Source organism: Vanessa atalanta, chromosome 13 (genome assembly GCF_905147765.1).
Source record: "Vanessa atalanta chromosome 13, ilVanAtal1.2, whole genome shotgun sequence".
Taxonomy (NCBI): domain Eukaryota; kingdom Metazoa; phylum Arthropoda; class Insecta; order Lepidoptera; family Nymphalidae; genus Vanessa; species Vanessa atalanta.
Window position 1 is genome coordinate 3,656,062 of NC_061883.1, and position 21,185 is coordinate 3,677,246.

Sequence of the window (21,185 nt, forward strand, 5' to 3'; positions counted from 1 at the left end):
AGCAATTTTGAAAAATAAAACATAAACAAATGAAATTACACGTTGCCAAATTAATTATAACAGTAAAATTTGATAAATAAACAAAAGCTATCAGTATGTGTTGACTTTGAATTCGTAAGCATATGAACATTCTATATGAAATTCATTAACAAAGCTGCCTAATAACTTCCCCCTTTCCCCACCGGTCAGTGGGGGAGGGGGTTGACAAACAGCACCCTGTAATGTGCTACTGTTGAATTGCAAAAATCTCATTATGCTCTAACTGTCGTTATAGGAGTAATTAACTACATCGAACAGGGAAATACCAAGAGAGGTTGTTCGTTTTACTCTTATTTGGTATCGACATTTTTAATATATATGTTTGTATTATTTTTTCTTTAAATAAGTAATCAATTTATTCATCATTCTTTTACCAATTCCCTTATTTTACAATTGTTTCTTTTTCTAAAGCATCGCAAGAAGTCGCTGTTTTAGCGAAGATTCAATTGTTTTAGAGAAGATTGACGACCTCCGTGGTCGAGTAGTGTGTACACCGGTTTTCATGGGTACGCTACTCCGAGGTCCCGGGTTCGATTCCCGGTCGAGTCGATGTAGAAAAAGTTAATTAGTTTTCTACGTTGTCTTGGGTCTGGGTGTTTGTGGTACCGTCGTTACTTCTGATTTCCATAACACAAGTGCTTTAGCTACTTACATTGGGATCAGAGTAATGTATGTGACGTTGTCCAATAATTATTTCATATTTATTATTAATATTAATATCTATGTTACGTATTTAGTACATTGTACTTAAATGTGGTACGTGAACTAGATCTGCGGTTAGTGTCCACGCTCCTGCGTCGTTATAGCTAATAAGAACAAATGTTTGAAAACATTCGGTTACCTGACGTAAGAACGAAACGAATTCTTCGATTGGCTTCCTTCTAGAAGATGCCTTTTTTCGTATAAATAATTTCTGAGCAATAATCTAATTGGTCATGATTTCTACTACTAATAGCTTTTTTTATTTTTATTTATATATTTTTTTTTATGATATGAGTAGACGGACGAACAAATGGGTCTCTGTTGGTATGTGGTCACCACAGCCCATAGAATGGCGCTGTAAGAAATATTTACCATTCCTTACATCGCCAATACGACAACCACCTTGGGAACTAAGATGTTATGTTCCTTGTGCCTGTAGTTACACTGGCTCACTCGCCCTTCAACCCAACCCAAGTAAAGTATGAATTATGAACAAAATATCAAACAAATTATATCGAATTATGACGACAATGTAAATTATTATTATGTACCTAAATAAATGTGTTATTTATCCAATTAGTACGAATTTATTTATTCTTCATTGAAATGCCTATATTCCAATTCATTACTATAAATAATTAAACGTTTATTGGATGTTTCTTATATAACAATTAGTTTCAATTAGGTTTTTAGTTATTTAATACCCACTGCGTACCAAGAATGATTATAATATTTCGTGATAAGAACAATCATAATAAAAACTTATTATTTTGTCTTGGAATTGGTAAAGACAATTTGTTTATTTTATTTTTATTTGATTTTCAGGAAATATACTACACGAACATTTGATACCAAAAAAGTCTTACATAAGCCAACAAAGTTTGCACTGTTACATTAAAACATGGAGTAAATCTAATAAGATAATTAATAGATAATCAAATTATTTATGAGATAAAAAAATGTATTTTAAACTGTAACAAACCAAAAATATATATTATGTTTATTTGACCTACTATAATTTCACTATATAATGAATTTAGTTAAATGACATCTCCACAGATTGCGCTATCCGCGGATAATTGTGTTTCGTATAACGAGTTTTTTGGCGTCGCGCACCTATCCGCGGTCTGCACGTTCACTTTTGTTATCTGCGCTTTGGGCCCTATACAGATAAACGATATTTATATAATCCGTTGGCGTTTTTTTTTTATTTAATTTACATTTAACTCGCTTGACTTGTGTACCAGACGGATTTTTAATACGAAAAAGTTTTTAATAGAAATTTTATTACAGTTCAGTAATATTATTATTATTCTTCATTAAATATTGTTATATATTGCAACATTATTAATTTAAACAACATTCATAATATTTCTTATATATTTTGTAATATCTTGTTTTTATTATATATTTAAACAACAATTTGATTATTTATAGCTTATATAGCTTAGATATAACGACCATATCAAATAAAACATCAACACATTTCCAATTAAATCAGATATCAATGTTGCCAGGCGAGATTTTTAGCAATGGACTCTAAGAAAATGCCTCAGCGTTTTAAATTAAAAACTTAACGTAATTTCCTAATTCGCACCAACCTCTAAATGATATACTTAGTTTATTTACTAATATTTATACAATAGTACATACAAATCTAATGATATTGTTTGATTATTACTAAATCACGCCAGAACGGCTGAACGGATTTGTATGATATTTAACAAAGTGATAGATTATAATCTGGAATAGCAGATACCTTACTTTTAATCTCGAACGGTAAATATTTTAATAAACATTACTTATTTAGTTTTTTTTTTCAAATTTATTCGCTTAATTTGAGGAAAATAAATGTCAATAAAACTTCAACTCTAATTGAATAAGGCATTTTAATTCACAACACATTGGACACATAATCCAATATCATATAAAGACGAAACATACAAAAAATATTCCATCTCTCTCACCGATTATTGGCATCCTTTTCTAACAAGAACCTCTTTAGTCCATTAAAATAATATCATCGTCATCAGCATCGGGATCATCAGTAATCATATTGTCCGATACTTTTGATGGTCCAGGTAAGTTAAATTCATCATCCATATTTACCTTTTGTTTCTTATTCTGATTTTCATCATCTACTTCTTTTCTAGTTGATTCTGGTTTCACAACTGGTACTGTTGTTTTGCGACGCTTGTCCTTGGATACTGAGGGTGTATTTTTACATAATCCATTGAGACGATCCCTCTGTAATAAAAACAATTGAAGAATGACTTCCAATCAATAGGTAGGAAAATTACAAAAAGGAAAATGTATCAGTCGGTAGAAGTTATGGGCGCTTTATTCAATTAGGCTATTACAAGTTCATATGAATTGCCATTTGACTAGATAAACAGTAGCAAAACATTAGCTCCTGGGTTTCGGAATGTAGATTCTACCGAGAAGGACCACCAAGTTCACATTATCAGGTGGTGATTTCAAAATTTTTGGAACACTAAAGCAATAAAAGCGAGAAAAAAAGAATCAATTAACAATATAGTAATACACTCATAGTTAATTATTAAAATTAAAATTACAGGATTTCTGCCTGCAGTGAAAGACGCATCGTTTCGCATTACCGGGAATTTGCTTCCGCTTTTGATTTTGTATTTGCTTTTTTTGCTTCACTATAATGTTCCACCCGCTCCACCTGTCTTTTGTTTTATAAACAGAGCCGGCATGAACTCTTTGTAATTAAATTTCGCATTTCATAAATCTTAAATTTAAAACAATGAAAACTAATGTTAAGTTATTTCTTTCTATTTAAAATAAAAAATAGGACCAAAAATAATGCCAATTCTTTTTTATACGACAGAAATCTCCTAATTTATATGGATCTAAAAAAAGTTTATAAAATCAATCTGAAGAATTTGCGTCATTTTTCAAACGTATTTTATTACGTTTAAACTAACTTCAGTTAATAATCACGAGAAGCCGCGTTAGATCGTCATAGCAATTCATCATATCATTTTAACGTGAAAACAGCAATTGCATAAATAACAGCAATCATATCAGTGTTAGTTAGGTATTCAGAATCGAATTTAAATTAAAATTGCAATTTAAACAGCCGGATACCGATTCATTATTACAGAACGAAATGCAGCACTTAAATTAGGACCAAAATGTGTTCATAGATTAAAAATTACTTGTATCTCGATTAACTTTTTGTAATCGATTTAAATCGCATATTTACATTTAGAATATTATTACTAATTTAAGGCATTATGCTGAAAGCGAATTATTAGGTGTAATTAATTTCTTTTTTTTTCTCAACTCAAGCGTCAACATTTTAAGCGATTGCGTGAAAAATATTTTAAATATATTTTTTTAAGTAAGTATGATAATTATCTTTATAAATAATCGTTGCTAATATTTAAGTTGTCGATATATATGATGATTAATATTTTGTTGAAATTTCGACACGGACAGAAAAGGTTTAGTGGTAGGGCTTTGAGCAAGTCCGTCTAGTACGTCCGTAGTCCCATCAGATATTCTACCAAAAAACAATACTTAGTATCGTTGTGCCGGTTCGAATGGTAGGATGTGCCAGTGTAACTACAGGCACAAGCGACATAATATCTTAATTCCCAAGGTTGGCGGTGCAGTGCCAACATACGCAATGGTTAATATTTCTTACAACGCAGTAAATAACATAAATTACCAATAAGTTATCGAAAAAAAAATACTAACCAATGAACTGTTCCTCCTTGCTAATAATTTAACATCGTCTTGATTTATCACCGAACGCTTGGCGTGTCTACGAAAAACAAAATATACTTATTAATAATTAGTTTTAAAAATAGAATAAGTACTTTAAAACGACGCGACGGTGCAAAATTTAAATAATTATTTTTAAATTAATTACATACTCTTAAGACATGGACTTCCGTACTTCTATACTATTAGGTGTTGAAAACTATCTACAAATCTTATACACAATAATGCCCGATACACACAAGCTATAATATATATCAACATAAATTATTGCTAGATATATTATGATATTCATCCTCCTGCCCTTATCCCAATTTTACTTGGGGTCGGCGCAGCATGTCTTCTTCTTCCATACTTCTCTGTCAGACGTCATCTCACAAGTAACATTCTTTCTAACCATATCGTCTTTCACACAATCCATCCATCGTTTCTTGGGTCGTCCCCTACCTCTATATCCATCCACATCCATACTCAAAACCTTTCTCACAACATGGTCCTCATTCCTCCGCATAACATGCCCATACCAAGACAGCCGGTTTCCAGATAGCTTCTCGGTTACCGGTGCCACTTTCAAACTTCCTCTTATGTACTCATTCCTTACTCTATCCATTCGCGTAACACCACACATTGCTCTCAGCATTCTCATCTCCGCCACATGCAATTGTCTTTCAGTCATCCCTTTTATAGCCCAACACTCTGATCCATATAGAATAGCAGGTCTGATCATGGTCTTATAGATCTTCCCCTTAAGTCTAAGGGGAATACGGGGGTCACAAATTGTTCCCGTAACCTGCCGCCATTTCATCCACCCTGTGTTAATCCTGTGCTTTACCGTTCGATCTATTTCGCCATCGCCTTGAATGAGTGAACCGAGATACCGGAAGTCGGAGCAGACTGGAAGGGCTACGCCATCAAGCGCTATGGCTTCAGGACCGGAGAGACCGCCGAAATCGCAGAACATGTATTCAGTCTTCGTTCTACTGATTTTCAAGCCAACATTCTCCAGTTTCTGTTGCCAATCTTCCAATCTATTCTGGATCTCAGGTCCATCTTCACCAACCAGTACAATGTCGTCGGCAAAAAGCATGCACCAGGGTGCCTCCTCCTGTATGTTCGCCGTTAGAGCGTCCATAATCAGCAGGAAGAGGTAAGGACTTAGAGCCGACCCTTGGTGCAACCCTACAGCCACACTGAACTGGTCAGTGTTGCCGGCAGACGATCGGACGTAGGTACAGGATCCCCTGTACATAGCACGGACTAACTCCACATACTTCCCAGGCAAACCTTTCTCTTTCAATGCCCACCATAACACTTCACGAGGCACCCTATCATAGGCTTTCTCGAGATCAATGAATACCATGTGCAGGTTCTTGTGAGCACGTCTGTACTTCTCGCACAATTGGCGGAGTGCAAAAATAGCGTCCATTGTCCCTCGACCTGACATAAACCCAAACTGATTTTGGGCAATTTCACTCTCTTCTCGCAATCTTCTCTCTATTACCTTCTCCCATATTTTCATAGTATGTGACATGAGCTTTATCCCTCTATAGTTGTTGCAATCCTGTATATCCCCTTTGTTTTTGAAGATGGGCACTAGCGAACTACTGCACCATTCTTGAGGGATGGTTTCTTCATGCAACAACTTATTGAAGAATAAAGTCAACCACATACATCCGTCAGTCTTTAACACCTTCCATACTTCAACTGGTATGTCATCTGGACCCAAAGCCTTCCCATTTTTCATACTTTTGACTGCTGTCATTATCTCATCCATGCTTATTTCTCTTACTAATCCCTTATTTACTTGTGCCTCTTGGAGAATACCATTCCAGTCATTCTCTTCATTCATAAGCTTTTCAAAATAAATCTTCCATCGCTCTTTTATTTCCTCATCTCTACATAACACCTTACCAGCCTCATCTTTCATGCATTTGATATGTGTTATATCTCTCGATCGTCTTTCTCTCTCTTTCGTAATTCGGTAGAGTTCCTTCTGGCCTCTAGGGCTGTCCAGTGAGTTGTACAACTTTTCTTGTGCCTTAGCTCTGGCCACTGCTACCGCCTTCTTTGCTCTCCTCTTAAATTCCTTGTAAACTTCCTTTTTTTCATCTTTTAAACTTGTATTCACATTTTTTACAACCTGCCATTCTTTAAATGCCACTTTCTTCTCTCTCAGTACATTTTGCACTTCCAAATTCCACCACCATGTATCCCTATCTATCAGACCTTTTCCTTTCGACTCTCCAAACACATCCTTTGCGACCTTCCTTATGTGCCTGGCCATCTCATTCCAACAATCATCTACCAATTTCTCTTCCATCTCATTCATTTCTATAATTTTCTCCACTATATGATTCCTAAATCTACTAGCACATTCATCATTCTCTAACATACGCCATCTTGTCTTTGGAGGGGGCCGTATTTGGCTGTTTCTGGGGGAGACACTTAATTTAACATCCATCACCACAAGCCTATGTTGGGCGACTAATGCTTCGCCTGGCAGCACTTTACAGTTTTTGACACAGCATAGACTCCTCCGCCTCACTAAGAAGTAGTCTATCTGTGTCGCGTGGTGGCCACTCTTGTAGGTTATTAGGTGTTCCTCTTTTTTCTTAAACCACGTGTTTGTTATAGCCAGGTCGAAGGCACAGGCAGCTTGTAAAAGTGTCTCACCGTCAGCGTTCCGGTTTCCCAATCCCCACCCACCATGCACTCTCTCATATCCATCATTCTCTCTTCCTACATGGCCATTAAAATCACCACCCACGTAGACTTCCTCGCTATCCTGTATATTCATCAGCAGGCAATCAAAGTCCTCCCAAAACTTTTCTTTCACGCTCTCCTCACAGCCTGACTGCGGCGCATACACACTTACCAGATTCAGTGTCATGCCGTCCACAATCAGTTTAATCGCTATCAGTCTATCATTCGCTCTTTTTATATCCACCACACATTCTTTTAACCTACTATCTAAAACTATACCCACACCATTTCTCTTGCCATCACTTCCACAATAAAATAATTTATATCCTTCTCCGATTTCCCTAGCCCTTGCACCCTTCCACTTTGTCTCTTGCAGGCACGCTGCATTTATCCGTCGCCTTTTTAAAACATCTGCTAGCTCTCTTCCTCTTCCAGACATCGTTCCTACATTCCAACTTGCACACCTCAATTTTAACTCTCTCACACTTCGAGCTCGCTTCTTACGTCGCACCCGCCCGTTCCGGTGCGACAACCCTTGTCCATTTCCCACAGGAGCCGGGTGCTGCCCCTGCGCGTCGCCTGTGGGGTACGCCCTAGCCCTATCACTCGAATGGTTTTTAGTATCCATGCTGCTAAGGGTTTTGGCTTAAGATTTTATGGTCGGCCGCCTGCCTGACACCAACCCTCCTTGGGAATGCTGTCGTGGTGGTTTACCCGCCACCGTGCGGGTAGCCCTAAGTGCAGGTGATATGCAGTGGGCCTTGAATACCCTTAGTCGCCTCTTACGACACCCACGGGTAGAGTTGGGGAGGTCCTATTCTAATCCGGGACCATCACGGAAACTAGATATATTATGATATTATCTGTACTAATTTTCGAGCGAGCGCACACGCAGCTATGACATATATTTCTGTGACGTCACAAACCTATACCGTAATTTTTAATGCATCCCAATATATATTGTTGTATAGAAAGACTTTTTGAATTGAAAATAGCTGTATTTTGAAATTAGAACACTTTTATTAAAAGGCACATTCGAGGCCGAGCAATCAATGAAACAAAGGCAAAATATATTCTATAGCATCACCTCCGTGTGTAGCTAGCCGTGGGTAGTTCACTATAATGTATTTATATATATTGAGGGTAGGTGTGTAACGGGCTTAAGATCGCCAAAAATAATATGGAGTAGGTCATAAATAATAGGCATCAATTGGTTCTAAGCAGTTTTTTCCTACTTCCATTGGAATAGCTATATAGTTCAAACAAAACGTAAGTTTTCCAAAGGCATAATAAATTATTATGGATATTCCAGAGTCTGGTCTTATTTTATCTTTTAATGGATGGATGTTTGTTACTCCTTAATTAATTTTATTGTTAACTAGTTTCCGGCCGCAGTTTTGCCGTTGGGGGGCTGCATCCTCCTTCCATCCTCCAGGTAATTTTTCACAATCAATTCCAGTCCCAAACTTATTATAATTATAGCCTATTCCAATGGAAGTAGGCTAAAAGGTAAACAAACCTTAGATTTACGTATTTCATGCGACTTGCTAATAACTCAGCTATATTGTGCACTACTAAGAGTTTATGATTAATATATCTCTATTTATAATACAACACTATTAACTACTTATTTCCACTTTAACTATACTTCCAAAATACCGATAACAGTTTCGTCGACATTCAAAACGCCGTTTTTTCGCAAATCCATAGTGAATACCATAGATCAATCATGCTCTTGACCAATGTTATCGCGTCATTTTGCTGACATATGTTTTTTGGGTTTTTTTGGTTGAATTGTTTTTTTTCCTCCTATGGTTGGAATAGAGTATACATATTAGTTCAGCCATTCTAACGCGATTGAGTAACAAACATCCATACATCCAATCTCTCGAATATATAATATTAGTAAGATTAAGTTCCATATAAATTACTTAGCGAATGCTTCTAAATCCAATCCGTATGCTGAAATTTTTCTAAAGACGAGTTCGGCTATTATTGCCGTTGCTGGCCTCGTTATTTCCAGCCCAAGACAGTGGCTAGCTTCGGTGCAAATAGCTACAACATCCCGATGTAATGCAGAACGAACTTTCTGAAAAAAATTTATTAATAGCGCCATCTGTTGGTGTTATGCCGAATTATTTGAGCACAGTATTTACTATTTACAGATACAGACAAATATTTTTTGAAATATATGTCGGCTAAGCAATATTTAAGCAAAATTAAAAAATAATAATAATGTTAAATATAGACTTTTTATAAGGATACTAGACTAGAATATTATAGTTCAGATTCATACTAAGGTCACTTTAATTTGTATTTCCAATTTTTAATTAGGTATACAGAACATTCTTGAATCCACTCATAAAGGTATTCTTTTTCATTTATATAATTGTTCCTATGTCAGAAAAACTAAGGAAACTTCATAATTTCATTGTTTTTGTCCTGTTAAAATATTATTTAATAAAGCAAAAATTTGGCGCCTACCTCACTAGTTGATAAATATTCAAATAGTGTCATTGTATAAAGAATATGAGAATAGATTCTTCACTACACAAAAATATTACGAAGTATTAAGTGATTTCGGACTTGTATTTTGTTATATACTTCGTCTCATCAGAGAAAACTTTTATAAATAAACATAACCTTTAATATGAAAAGTAAACACTACATATCAAATGTCAACATATTCATTGTCCAAGCTTTATTTTTTTACTACATGAGAGGCAAATGAATTTTCTCATACAGCCTTGTCATTTATTGTTAGAGGGCAAGTATAATGATGGGGTTAAAGAAATTAAACACATGATTTTTGCTGCTATGACTAATAAATTCATGATAAATTACTAATTTTGAAAGAGCTTAAAAAACTATAGGTATTAAATAGCTTACCTTAATTTTTTTTTACAGTACCATAAATATTTTAGCATGCTATTCTCTATCATTATTTTATACTTTAATATTTTAATATAATTATATTAACAAGGTTTCTAAAATAATGGACAAGAATAGTTAGTGTTACCGTATCTGCAGATCTGATCGAAGTAGGTAAAATTAGTTTTAAAAAATATAGTTTTCCGTCAGGTTGCAAGTCTATAATACAATTAACATTTTAATCTAAAGTGTGAACCCTTGATGTTAGATTTATCCCATCAAAAACATAAATGTAAAAATGAGAGCCAAGTTAAATATTATGATATATACCTTGGTTGTTGACTTCAACGACAAAAGAAGTGAGATCTAAATTTTTGCCAAGTTAAATAGCCCTTCTGAAATTTATTTATAACTACATAAAATAGCATTTCTTCTTATAACTTGGGATAATATATTGTTGCCTAAGGTCTGACTTGGCTAGTTCTCATATAAGAATTATATTATAGCCTTCGTAAGTTCTAAGCCTTTACAAATGAATTATAAACACAAATTAAGCACGCAAATATTCAATGGTACTTGTCTAGATATGAACTCGCAATATCTGGTTAAGATTCATGTTTTCTAGTGACTGGACCATCGCAGCTCTTAATGTACGTATATACTAACTAAGCAATACTGAGCTGTCCTCCATTCTTCTTAGATGTTCTGAGTTATAATTTGTTATTTTAAACACAAACTACAAGTTGTGTTTATAAACATATGAGAACTAGCCAAGTCAGACCTTAGGCAACAATATATTATCCCAAGTTATAAGAAGAAATGCTATTTTATGTAGTTATAAATAAATTTCAGAAGGGCTATTTAACTTGGCAAAAATTTAGATCTCACTTCTTTTGTCGTTGAAGTCAACAACCAAGGTATATATCATAATATTTAACTTGGCTCTCATTTTTACATTTATGTTTTTGATGGGATATCACTACTTTTTGTATATAAATTATTAGTAGGTACTTATTAATAACAAATTTAATACCAAATGGTTTTTGTTAAGCTATTCTATTTTCCTACGTTTACGGGGTATAATTGTCTTTTTTTTGATACGTTCTTATTTTTCTTGTAGGTACCTCTGAAATGTTCGAGTGAATTGCCCATTCAGTGTCCGGATTTTTTTTTACGCGTTTTCTGTTTATACTTAATTTGGCCAAGTAGGGGTGGTATAACGTGCGCAGACGGTTGTACTCTACAATAGAGCTCTCTTGTGTCTTGATTTGAATCGGACCTAAATTGATAAGATGTACTCCATCTAAGGTTTTAACTCTAGAGAGGCCAACGTAAGCCTGCTCTTTACTTAATATAGAGGAGCCTATGTCGAAAAGAGTACCGTCAAGGCGAAGGCCTTGTAATTTGTGTATAATAGTAGAATATACTAAGCAAATAGAGAATTATTTCCTTTGAACATATATGTACATTACTTAATATCTGTAACTTGGTTTTGACTTCTAGTTCGCAAATCAAATTATGTTTAAATTGAATTGTTATTTTACGTGCGCTATTGCTGTTATCGACGTCCCCAATGTACCTTCTCTATTTTTCCATTGGACCCATTCATCAGTCCTTTGCTGACATCAGCATGCTTGCTCGATACTGTTCTTCCGAGCAATAAGGATCCCCGTTTGTAGCGCTAGAGTACAAACTTAAATCATTCCAGTTACGATATACATACTCTACTACAATCTCACGAAACCTATTTTATTGTTGTATACTAGTATACTCAAACAAAAAATATGCAGTCGAATAGACTAGGCAGTTTCCATCGGAAGGTATTGAAATAATTCTTATGAGCGCGGTTGCCACTCGCTCAGACACGTCCGTGTTAAGGTTTAATCGCAACGCTCCTAACCCGCTGCTCCGGCGTCGCGTCGCGCGCCGTGTACCGAAATGCCTATTATTATTATTTTTTTAAGTATAATTATTTGGCACCATTGATGTGCGCTAAATGCTAATTAATAACGTAATAAATACGAAAGTCGGCTATACTCATAAGTACTAAAACGGAAATATTTGGATTTAAAAAACTTAAGGGTGGTATTCAACTTGTTATATATTCACGTGAAGACCTTAAAATCCACATGAAGACCGGCTGTCATAAGTTTTGATTGCTGGTTCTTACATCATTTTTTTATTATTACAGTTATTACAGGAACTAAGTATATAAGTGTTCCTATAGACCCAATAAAATGAAAAATTATAATAAAATGATAAAAAATTACCAGTTTCAGATTTTTTCCTTTATATTGGCCTAATTATCTACCTGCATGCCAAATTTGAACTTTCTAGGTCACCTGGAAGTAGGATATAGTTTTGATCTATAGGTCAGTCAGTGATAAAAATGACGATTTTTAGACGTTAATATCTAAATAACCATTTGAGATGCGTTTATGAAATTTGGAACACATATGTATCTCGCGAGTCTCAATATATGAGCCAAATTTGACATATCTATGTCAAATAGTTTTTGAGTTATGAGGAGGTCAAAAGTGGCTCCAAATGGTTCGTGTAATATTACACACGGTGCTGCACGCCAGTTCTGCTATACTAGAACTTGGCTGACACGCTACCGCGTGTCTAGATCCTTTACCGACTAAATATCGAGGTAGTACACTAAAGTAACTTCTGATATCGACCATGAACGCTTCTATAATGCCTATTATTTTTAAGAACAGAGTCGTAAGCATTGTTATAATCAATAATTAGATTATCGATTATTATTAAGTACTATTAATATGGCTAGCTATAAAGCTGCCGATTTCGAGGATCTAGCTTCAAACTCATGTTAGCCCAATAGGTATATAGGTTTTTCCGTTGATATTCTTAGTAGCAGCCAGAGTTTGGAAATTGTAAACTGTCTTAGAAATCACGTTAAGCCATAGGTCCTGCCCTAAACACTTTCCGAACCTATTGGATTATGCGAGTGAAGAAAATAGAGTGTAAATGTGTTTACGCACTCAAATTTTGCGTTATATTTTATCCAATAGGGACCATCCATGTATTACGTAAGACTATTTTCGCTAGTTTTTAACCCCCTCCCCCCCTAACCCCCTAATATAAGAAAAAATAAGAACTGGCCGACCCACTCCCTCCCTGTTTAATATTTATTACGTAAGAATCTAAAGGAGAAAATGAGTACACGTTTGGCTTATTTTTCAAAGTAACAACTTTTTGAAATGTGTTTATTTGTAATTTCAAAATTTCTAAAGTTACGCATCCGAGAGAACTACAGCAATCGTGCGGTCTCCCGCGTTTTTTCAAATAATTTTAATTTTTTTGATCTTACGTAAGAACTATCGAAACTCCTTCCTACCCCTTTGTAAGAAAACATAAGACATGGTGCACCTTCCCCCACCCTAAATCCTCTTACATAATAAATGAATGGCCCATAGGGTTTTTGTTACATCGTTCTTAATACAGTACGATATAAATAAAATGTATATTAAATTTAATTAAATAAATAAATAAAATAAAATGTCCCGCGCAGTTCGTCCAATTTCTTAAGGATTCTTTTTCGATTCGATAACCTTTTAAAAGTTATGAAAAAAGTGGTTAAAATAAGTCAACCGATCTATTATTTTTTAATGAGTATTCTTTACATTTTACAAGGAAAAATAACATTCGATATTATATAATGATTTTATTAATCAAAAACAAAAGATGAATCATCATTATGTACTTACTTGAAGTATTTTACATTCCTTTTTTAAACTGTTCAATACATACTTAATGTACATTATCGGCTGAATCATAAAAATATTTATTCTTTTAATGATAATGTTATGAATCTAATTATGATACCAACGGTATTCTATCTATAGACACAAATGAAATAAAATTAATATATTTTCTTAATAGTCAACTTTAAGAGGGCTAGGAGAATTATTTTGAGGACTATGAATTCAGTTATTTGAACCGAATTTATTTTTAAATATATAATTTTAAGGGAAATGTTATTATATGTATATTTAATTGTGTGACATCATTTTATTGATATATTTACTTATTTAAAATTGATAATAAGAGTATTAAGTGTTTAGAATGTGTCTAGACATAAAATATCATGGCATATTATTTTAATACGTACAAAAAATTATTTTTACTGTATATACATAAAAGATGTTACAATTTGTAATAAACTTATATTTTTTTAAATAATTAAAACTGAAAGATAACAAATAGTATAAAATTAAATATGTAGTATGTTTTAGTATTGTTCATATCAATAGAAGTTATTGTTAAATCATAAGTAAAATCATGTTTCTTTTTCTGTATTTCTTTTTTATTTTAATGTAATATAGTTTGACGAGCAATAAAGAAATAAATTAAAATTAACTGCTTCACATGCTTCGTTTAAGATCATAGTATACATTTTTTGATCATATTATTTATTTATTTTTTGATCTGTACTTGTTTATGAACGTCTCAAGGTTGACTTCACAAAATTTTAAAAAAGCAACTTGCAACATTATTACGATTGTCAATTTTTTATTCCTTGCTATACACTTGTGTAAATAATAAAAAAAAAAAACTTATGACTAATTTTATGATTTACAAATGAAAACAAACGCAATTTGTTATTCAACAAAATCGAAACCTTAAATTGTATTTAATATTATGTAAAGTAATATAATTACAAATGCTGTATGATTCATTGTTAGAATTGAAATTTGTATCAGGTATTAGAATTTCATACTAAGTAATTAATATGTTGGATGTTTGGTAAGAGTATTTATATTTTTTAACAACAGATTTAGGTGTTTAAAATATATTTTAATACACTGTCAATTTATATATAACATCTGATCCAGCATTAAACTTTCTTTACAATCTGAACGACATCTTCATCGGCGAGAACATGTTCTATTCCAACTTTCTGCGGCTGATGTTTAACTGATGATCCCCATACTAAGGCACTGAAAATTATAATTTCTTAAGTATCACAGAGGACTCTTAAAGAAAAGAAATATATTCATAATTCTTTTGTATGCTTCACTAACTTTAAGCCCTGCCAATTAGGGTTGAATGCCCTCTATACTAATATATATATTTGTTAAATACTCCAATTATACATTATTCAAATTAGTTCCTATAGGCAAGTTTAAATAGATGATATTATGACCATTTTGATTATCAATACGTAGTCACATGAATCACCTGATAGTAAGTGATAGCCATCGCCCAAAAACATTGGTGCTGTTAGAAATAATAACTATTTCTTAAATTATAATGCATCACCAACCTTGGGATTTCCACCGAGACATACATAACCACACAAACATAACCTATTTAGCAATAATTCATGAGTTAACTGAGTTAGATTACGAGTATGTATATTACTTACTATTTAAATTCTTTGACAATAGATCGATGTAGTTTGTTACAGAAATCTTCAATAGATGTTCTGTCGGCATGCAATACAACCGGTGCATTGTAATCAGGCAATTGTCCTTTCGGCTTTGTATATATCCTGATCAGTTTCAAGTATTCCCACATCTTTTCTAACAAATCATCAAAATTCCATTTGTGGTGAGCAGAGATTGGTACACAGTGTGGTATCTTGTAGATTACATCCAGTTCTTCTATGCTTATTTGATCTAAAGTAATTTAAATTGCTATTATTAAAATTAAAATAGATATTACATATTAACTTAAAGTTAATAAACATTAATTTCCAACAAATTTTGGAGTAACAGAAAGATGTCGGGCATGTTTAATTAAGATTTTTATGGATTATTTAGACATTTGACAATATGACTTAATACAGCATGCATTAATAAAATGATTAATATGTTATTGTTACTTGTTTAACATGTAGGACAATTAATTGACATGGATTATAAATTGCTTTAATCACTTTATATACAAATCAAAGATAGATTCTTCTACTAAGTACAAAATTCTTACCAATCTTGTTAAGCAGATAAATACACGGTACATATATCCTATTGCCTTCAATAACATCAATCAAATCATCACTGGTAGCATCATAACGAAGTGTTATATCTGCATTGTGGATCTTGTATTCAGAGAGGATGGTTTTAACTGCTTCTATATCCAATTCAGATTGTGGACACTGGAAAGATAGATAGATAGATAAAGTTATAAGTTTGTAACAGCTATTTTAATTGCAACAATTATTGTCAAAGATGGTAAAGCAAACAGTTTAATTATTTGAAAGTTCTTTTATCTTTGTTTGTAATTCCGGTGAAATAGCTTACTTTAATTAGAAAGAACTATATATTAATAAAATTTATAATCTTGGACAAGAGTAGTAGAATCATGTTGCTTTTTTACACATAAAAATTATTTTCGCTTACAACTTATTTATTGGTCATATATATTATTTAGCCAAATCAATCTTGAAACTCACAAAAATCAATGAAAATAATGTTCAATACATTAGTAAATGTTTGGAATGTCTTTTAAGTATTTGTTATACTATATAAAGCAAAAACAATAAAATCCCTTAAATTAACTTACTGTAGTGTTCAAATTAATTCCTCCTTTATCTTTTTTTCTAAAATGTATGTTTGGTGGTTGCTTGTTTAACCGCAACCCAAAGCCTTCTAACTCGTGTTCTAGAAGTTTTTTATGTTGCAATGGCTTCAGCACATCAAGGACAATGAAGACAAGACTGCAAGTTCTCGCTACAGCTATTACTTGACGACCACGACCTTTACCATCTTTCGCTCCTTCAATGATACCAGGCAGATCAAGCAGCTGTTGATTTAGAAAAAAATATAATAAGACTAATGAACTATTATAATTAAAATAAATACAATTTTAAATGATAAATCAGTTTTATGCCACACATTATTTTTGACACAAGAGTCTGTTCTATACAAATAATGAGTTACCGCTAATTTAAAATAAAAATTTAATACAGAGCAAATCAGATAAAATTTCTTGACAAAACAAATGTCTTATATAAATGATGTACTTCAATTTTGCAAACCACTAAACAGCAAAACTTATTATTGTTGTGTTCTGGTTGATGGATTAGTGATCCAGTGATATAAGGGCACAAGAGGCATAATATATTTGCTCCCAATGTTGGTAGTGTATTGGTGAGGTAAAGAATGATGAATGTTTCTTACAGCGCCAATATCTATGGGCGATAATTACTGCTTACAATCATGTGGCCTAATTGCCCATTTAATTTTCATGTGCATTGTAGAGCAATAAATAGGAAAATATATCAAAAGATTCAACTCAATCAATGGTAATCAAGAACAGCATAATTAAACTTATACCAAAACTTGAAATTTCATTTTACAATGAAATTAATTAGTATTATTCAACTACGAAACATTGATTTATAGAGATGTTTAAATATTGTTTCATAATAAGTTGAGAGTTCATACAAACCTGTATTTTAGCACCTTTATATTTAATACAACCAGGCACAGTAGTGAGCGTTGTGAACTCATAAGCCGCTACTTCTGAGTATACTCCCGCTAGGTTGGATAAAAGAGTTGACTTCCCCACAGATGGAAAACCGACAAACCCAATTCGTGCATCTCCAGTTTTAGCAACATCGAAACCTAACGAATAAAGTAACTCAAATGTATAATTTGTTTAATACTTTAATTATAGTCTATTCCAACCAAAATAGCCAAATAAATAGCATTGGACATCAAATTCATGCAACATCATTGGTCCAAAGCTTGAATAATTTATGATATTTATTATGAATTTTCAAAAAATTGGTATTTTGAACATCAATAAAAGTATTGATGTTCAAAACTTAAAGTATTATTCAGAACTTTAAAAAGTAAATTTAAAGTAGATATAGTAGTTTAGAAGAATAGTGTTGTACTATAAATAAAGGTATATTAGTCAAGAATTGTTAGTTCACAATGTAGTTGAGCTATTAGGAAATTGCATGGTATATGTAAATCTAAAGTTTGTTTATTTTTATTCCCTCTTGAATTGGAATAGACTATAGATACAGTGCAACAAACAATGAACATTAAAATATGCTGAAGTAGGAAACTTCAAATATAAAAACTCTTAATGAAAATCAAAAGCAACATTCTTAGTAAATATACTGAAGGTACACATATATTTACATGTTTAGCATGGTTTGTTTACAACATATTATCTTACCTTCACCAGTGGCACCGCCGCCACCTTTAGGTGTGATTAATTCACGTCTTAGCTTTGCCAATCGCGCTTTTAGTAAACCCAAATGGAGAGCTGTTGCTTTATTTTTTTGTGTTCGGGCCATCTGAAAAACATTCAATTCATCACTATAGAACTTATTCATACCATTGATTAGGCCATAAAACCTAATGCTGATATGTTTTTTGTTTTTATTTTAGCTGATTTTTATTATTATTTTAATTGAAAATGTTATAACCTCTTCTACCAACCTCGGCCTCTATGGCGCTGATTTTTTCTAATATAGTACTCATTGTTTCGGATTTTTCAAGTTTTTATGAATATATTTACTAATAATAAATAGCTTAGATTAAGATTGGCTTAATTTTATTTTCGGGTTTCTAGAATAAAATGAGAGCGTGTCAATCTTCCACAATCAGTCGGCGCGGAGTATGAAATTGACGTATCACGTAAATGACATTAGATAGTGATGTAATCAAATATTACATTTTTGAACGTTTACTATAACCATACCTTAAATAATATAAAAAAAATACTTATTAATATTAATAATATGAAAGATTCTATTAATCTTTATTTGTATATAATATTTACGTTCATTTTATCTTTAGGATTTTTTTGTATTAAATATGTTATATAAAAACGTATTTTGTATTGTGAACTTTGAAAATATTATTAATAATAGCATAATAAATCTTTTTTTTTTTCTAAAACAAATAACGTTGCCTTTTATAACTTTTCATAAATAGTTAAAGTTGACATATGTAGCATCAAAATATTAACATTAGTGCTCATACAGTTCAATAGATGGTGCTATATTATGGAGAAAACGGTTAGACCACCCGAAAGATGTCGCTAGTAGCGGAAAGTAAATGAAACTAACCACGTGGAAATGCTTTTCCCGCAGGTTTGCGCAATGAACATAAAGTCTGTAGAAGAAACTGTGGGATATCGTTTGGGGCTCGTTTGAAACAGAAATGCTTCAGTGCAACCTTGCGCGCCTTTGTGGCCGTGTGTTTCGTTACACAGCGCAGATGTAACAAGTTTACGAACTTAAAAGAACCTTCGATGTTAGAATGTATTAAATAGTAAAGTAGAACGTGTGTTAGCTAAATAAAACAACTTAGGAGAGTTAAGATGAAATAATTTATTGTCATATAATTTAAAGTTTAAGCAGTTCTAGTAAAACTTTATAATGAAATAAAAAGGTGTAGATTAATTATTATTTATTAGCTTATAATGTCTTTATTCAGATTATATGATAAATGCTGTCTGTAGTTTTAGTATTTTCGGTAAGTTTATATATTTATTAATACAACTAGGTAATAATTTATCAGTCATTTAGCTATCACGACTTTAAGTTGTGAAGTAAGAAAAATTACGATACGAATTATTGTTCTGTAAAATAATTAGATATTTTATAAATATTTGAGGAATTTTACTTTAATCTATTTTTTCTAATTTTAACCTATTAAATGGTTTATTATTTATGATATTCTTAAAATCTTTAAAGCTTTTTTTTTAATTCCATTAAAAATAAATTCTGTATTGTTTCAGATTAAATGTCGACATTTCAAAATTCTGTAAATATACAAGTTGCTATTTATAGAAAATATTTCGAATATAATTTCATAAAAAAAATTAAGTGCTAAAAATGAAGACAATTGTGAGTGTTCTAATTTACAAAAATTGAATTTCGAACAATGTCTTCCGTTGTGTCTCTTGATGGACGGGATAGGCCGAATTTCTTGAAACGGTTGACTGCTAGTTGTATCAGAGCGTCATGTTCACAGATCGGTTTAGTTGTACTAGTGGTGATGTATGTGCTTCTTGGTGCTGCACTTTTTGAATATTTGGAGTCAGGACCAGAGGTGCAGAAACGATCCGCAATTCAAAGGTCGAGAGAGGAATGCCTGAAAGAACTTTGGGCGATCACAGGTATGTTATTTATAGATTTAAGTATAAAACAAAGAAAGTTCATATACACGATGAATCAAAAAAGTATTTATTTGATAATTTATTCGATATTTTACTAATGCTTTTTAACCACTATGGATTTTTTACCCACTATAACAAAATAACACGAAATAACTACTTAGGTTATTTATAAAACAGCTCTATAAACTAACTTAACTCTACCTCTGACATTTATGAGTGAATTGTTTTTTTAAAAATTTTTATTCGTTTATTAATGTTACGTCTGTTCTTATTTCTATACCCTTGACAAAGACAGTTTTTTGTAATTAAAAAACAAAACAAAAACCTTTTTTTTTAATTCCGCGTTCCTATTTTCTAAATTATGTAATCATAGAACTTAAACATTGTCTTTATGTATTTTAATTAATTATTTTTTGTACAGCGTGTTCTTTTTGAGCTTTTGGTAACGTATATATAAAATAATATTTGAAAAAACTTTTTTTTTTTTAATAAATTTAATAGATACTGTCTCACAGATATTTTAAGGTTTAATCAAAAAAGAAATATTTTTGTCACATGACCTCCACATGTCCAGAAGTCTAACTTTGATTGCAAATCGTTATGACTTATAAATGTTAATATTTATATGTCAGAAATGCTTACTAGTATCTGTTAGAGTCTGATGGTAGATAGAACACGAATAAACGGAAAAACTATGATCGACGCTATCTTGTAATATTTAAATACATTTATAAAATCAATGATACACTTAACAAACTAGTTTTACTATATATATATATATATATATATATATATATATATATATATATATATATATAAAAAAAGTTTCACTACTACTACTACTAATTATATAGCATTCTCATAGAATGTAGTAATTTATATTATCGATGTAATTTTTATAAAGTATTATCTAAAACAGAGTTTTTTTATTTACGTTGTAGCAACGTATTTGATGTACATACATTGTTATAATTTTTTTAAAGATCTAAGTACCTAGTGTTGAG

At 32.2% G+C, this 21,185-nt stretch overlaps 2 protein-coding genes across 2 annotated transcripts; both read right to left on the reverse strand.

The window, feature by feature from the left end:
* Positions 1-2,611: 2,611 nt before the first annotated feature.
* Positions 2,612-9,873, reverse strand: LOC125068255 (centromere protein S-like). The gene is made up of 4 exons (XM_047677340.1): positions 9,682-9,873; positions 9,129-9,286; positions 4,471-4,537; positions 2,612-2,988 (listed from the first exon to the last, which is right to left on the reverse strand). Exons 1-4 carry the CDS (start codon positions 9,712-9,714, stop codon positions 2,743-2,745), a joined length of 504 nt encoding a protein of 167 aa, XP_047533296.1. The 5' UTR covers positions 9,715-9,873; the 3' UTR covers positions 2,612-2,742.
* Positions 9,874-14,295: 4,422 nt separating this feature from the next.
* On the reverse strand, positions 14,296-18,678 carry LOC125068121 (GTP-binding protein 128up). Its single transcript, XM_047677136.1, has 7 exons — positions 18,495-18,678; positions 18,229-18,349; positions 17,488-17,663; positions 16,600-16,839; positions 16,024-16,192; positions 15,461-15,713; positions 14,296-15,032 (listed from the first exon to the last, which is right to left on the reverse strand). Exons 1-7 carry the CDS (start codon positions 18,534-18,536, stop codon positions 14,930-14,932), a joined length of 1,104 nt encoding a protein of 367 aa, XP_047533092.1. The 5' UTR covers positions 18,537-18,678; the 3' UTR covers positions 14,296-14,929.
* Positions 18,679-21,185: the final 2,507 nt, after the last annotated feature.

Bases quoted from the DNA above. Each gene is read 5' to 3' on its own strand.
- LOC125068255 (XM_047677340.1), bottom strand. From the start codon at position 9,714: ATGACACTATTTGAATATTTATCAACTAGTGAG. The intron at 9,287-9,681 runs GTAGGCGCCAAA...AATTTTTTTCAG, and splicing joins AATATTTATCAACTAGTGAG to AAAGTTCGTTCTGCATTACA. The intron at 2,989-4,470 runs GTTAGTATTTTT...TTTTTATTACAG, and splicing joins CAAGGAGGAACAGTTCATTG to AGGGATCGTCTCAATGGATT.
- LOC125068121 (XM_047677136.1), bottom strand. From the start codon at position 18,536: ATGAGTACTATATTAGAAAAAATCAGCGCCATAGAGGCCGAG. The intron at 18,350-18,494 runs GTTGGTAGAAGA...AATGTTTTTCAG, and splicing joins TCAGCGCCATAGAGGCCGAG to ATGGCCCGAACACAAAAAAA. The intron at 16,840-17,487 runs GTTTGTATGAAC...CTAAATCAACAG, and splicing joins ATAAAGGTGCTAAAATACAG to CTGCTTGATCTGCCTGGTAT.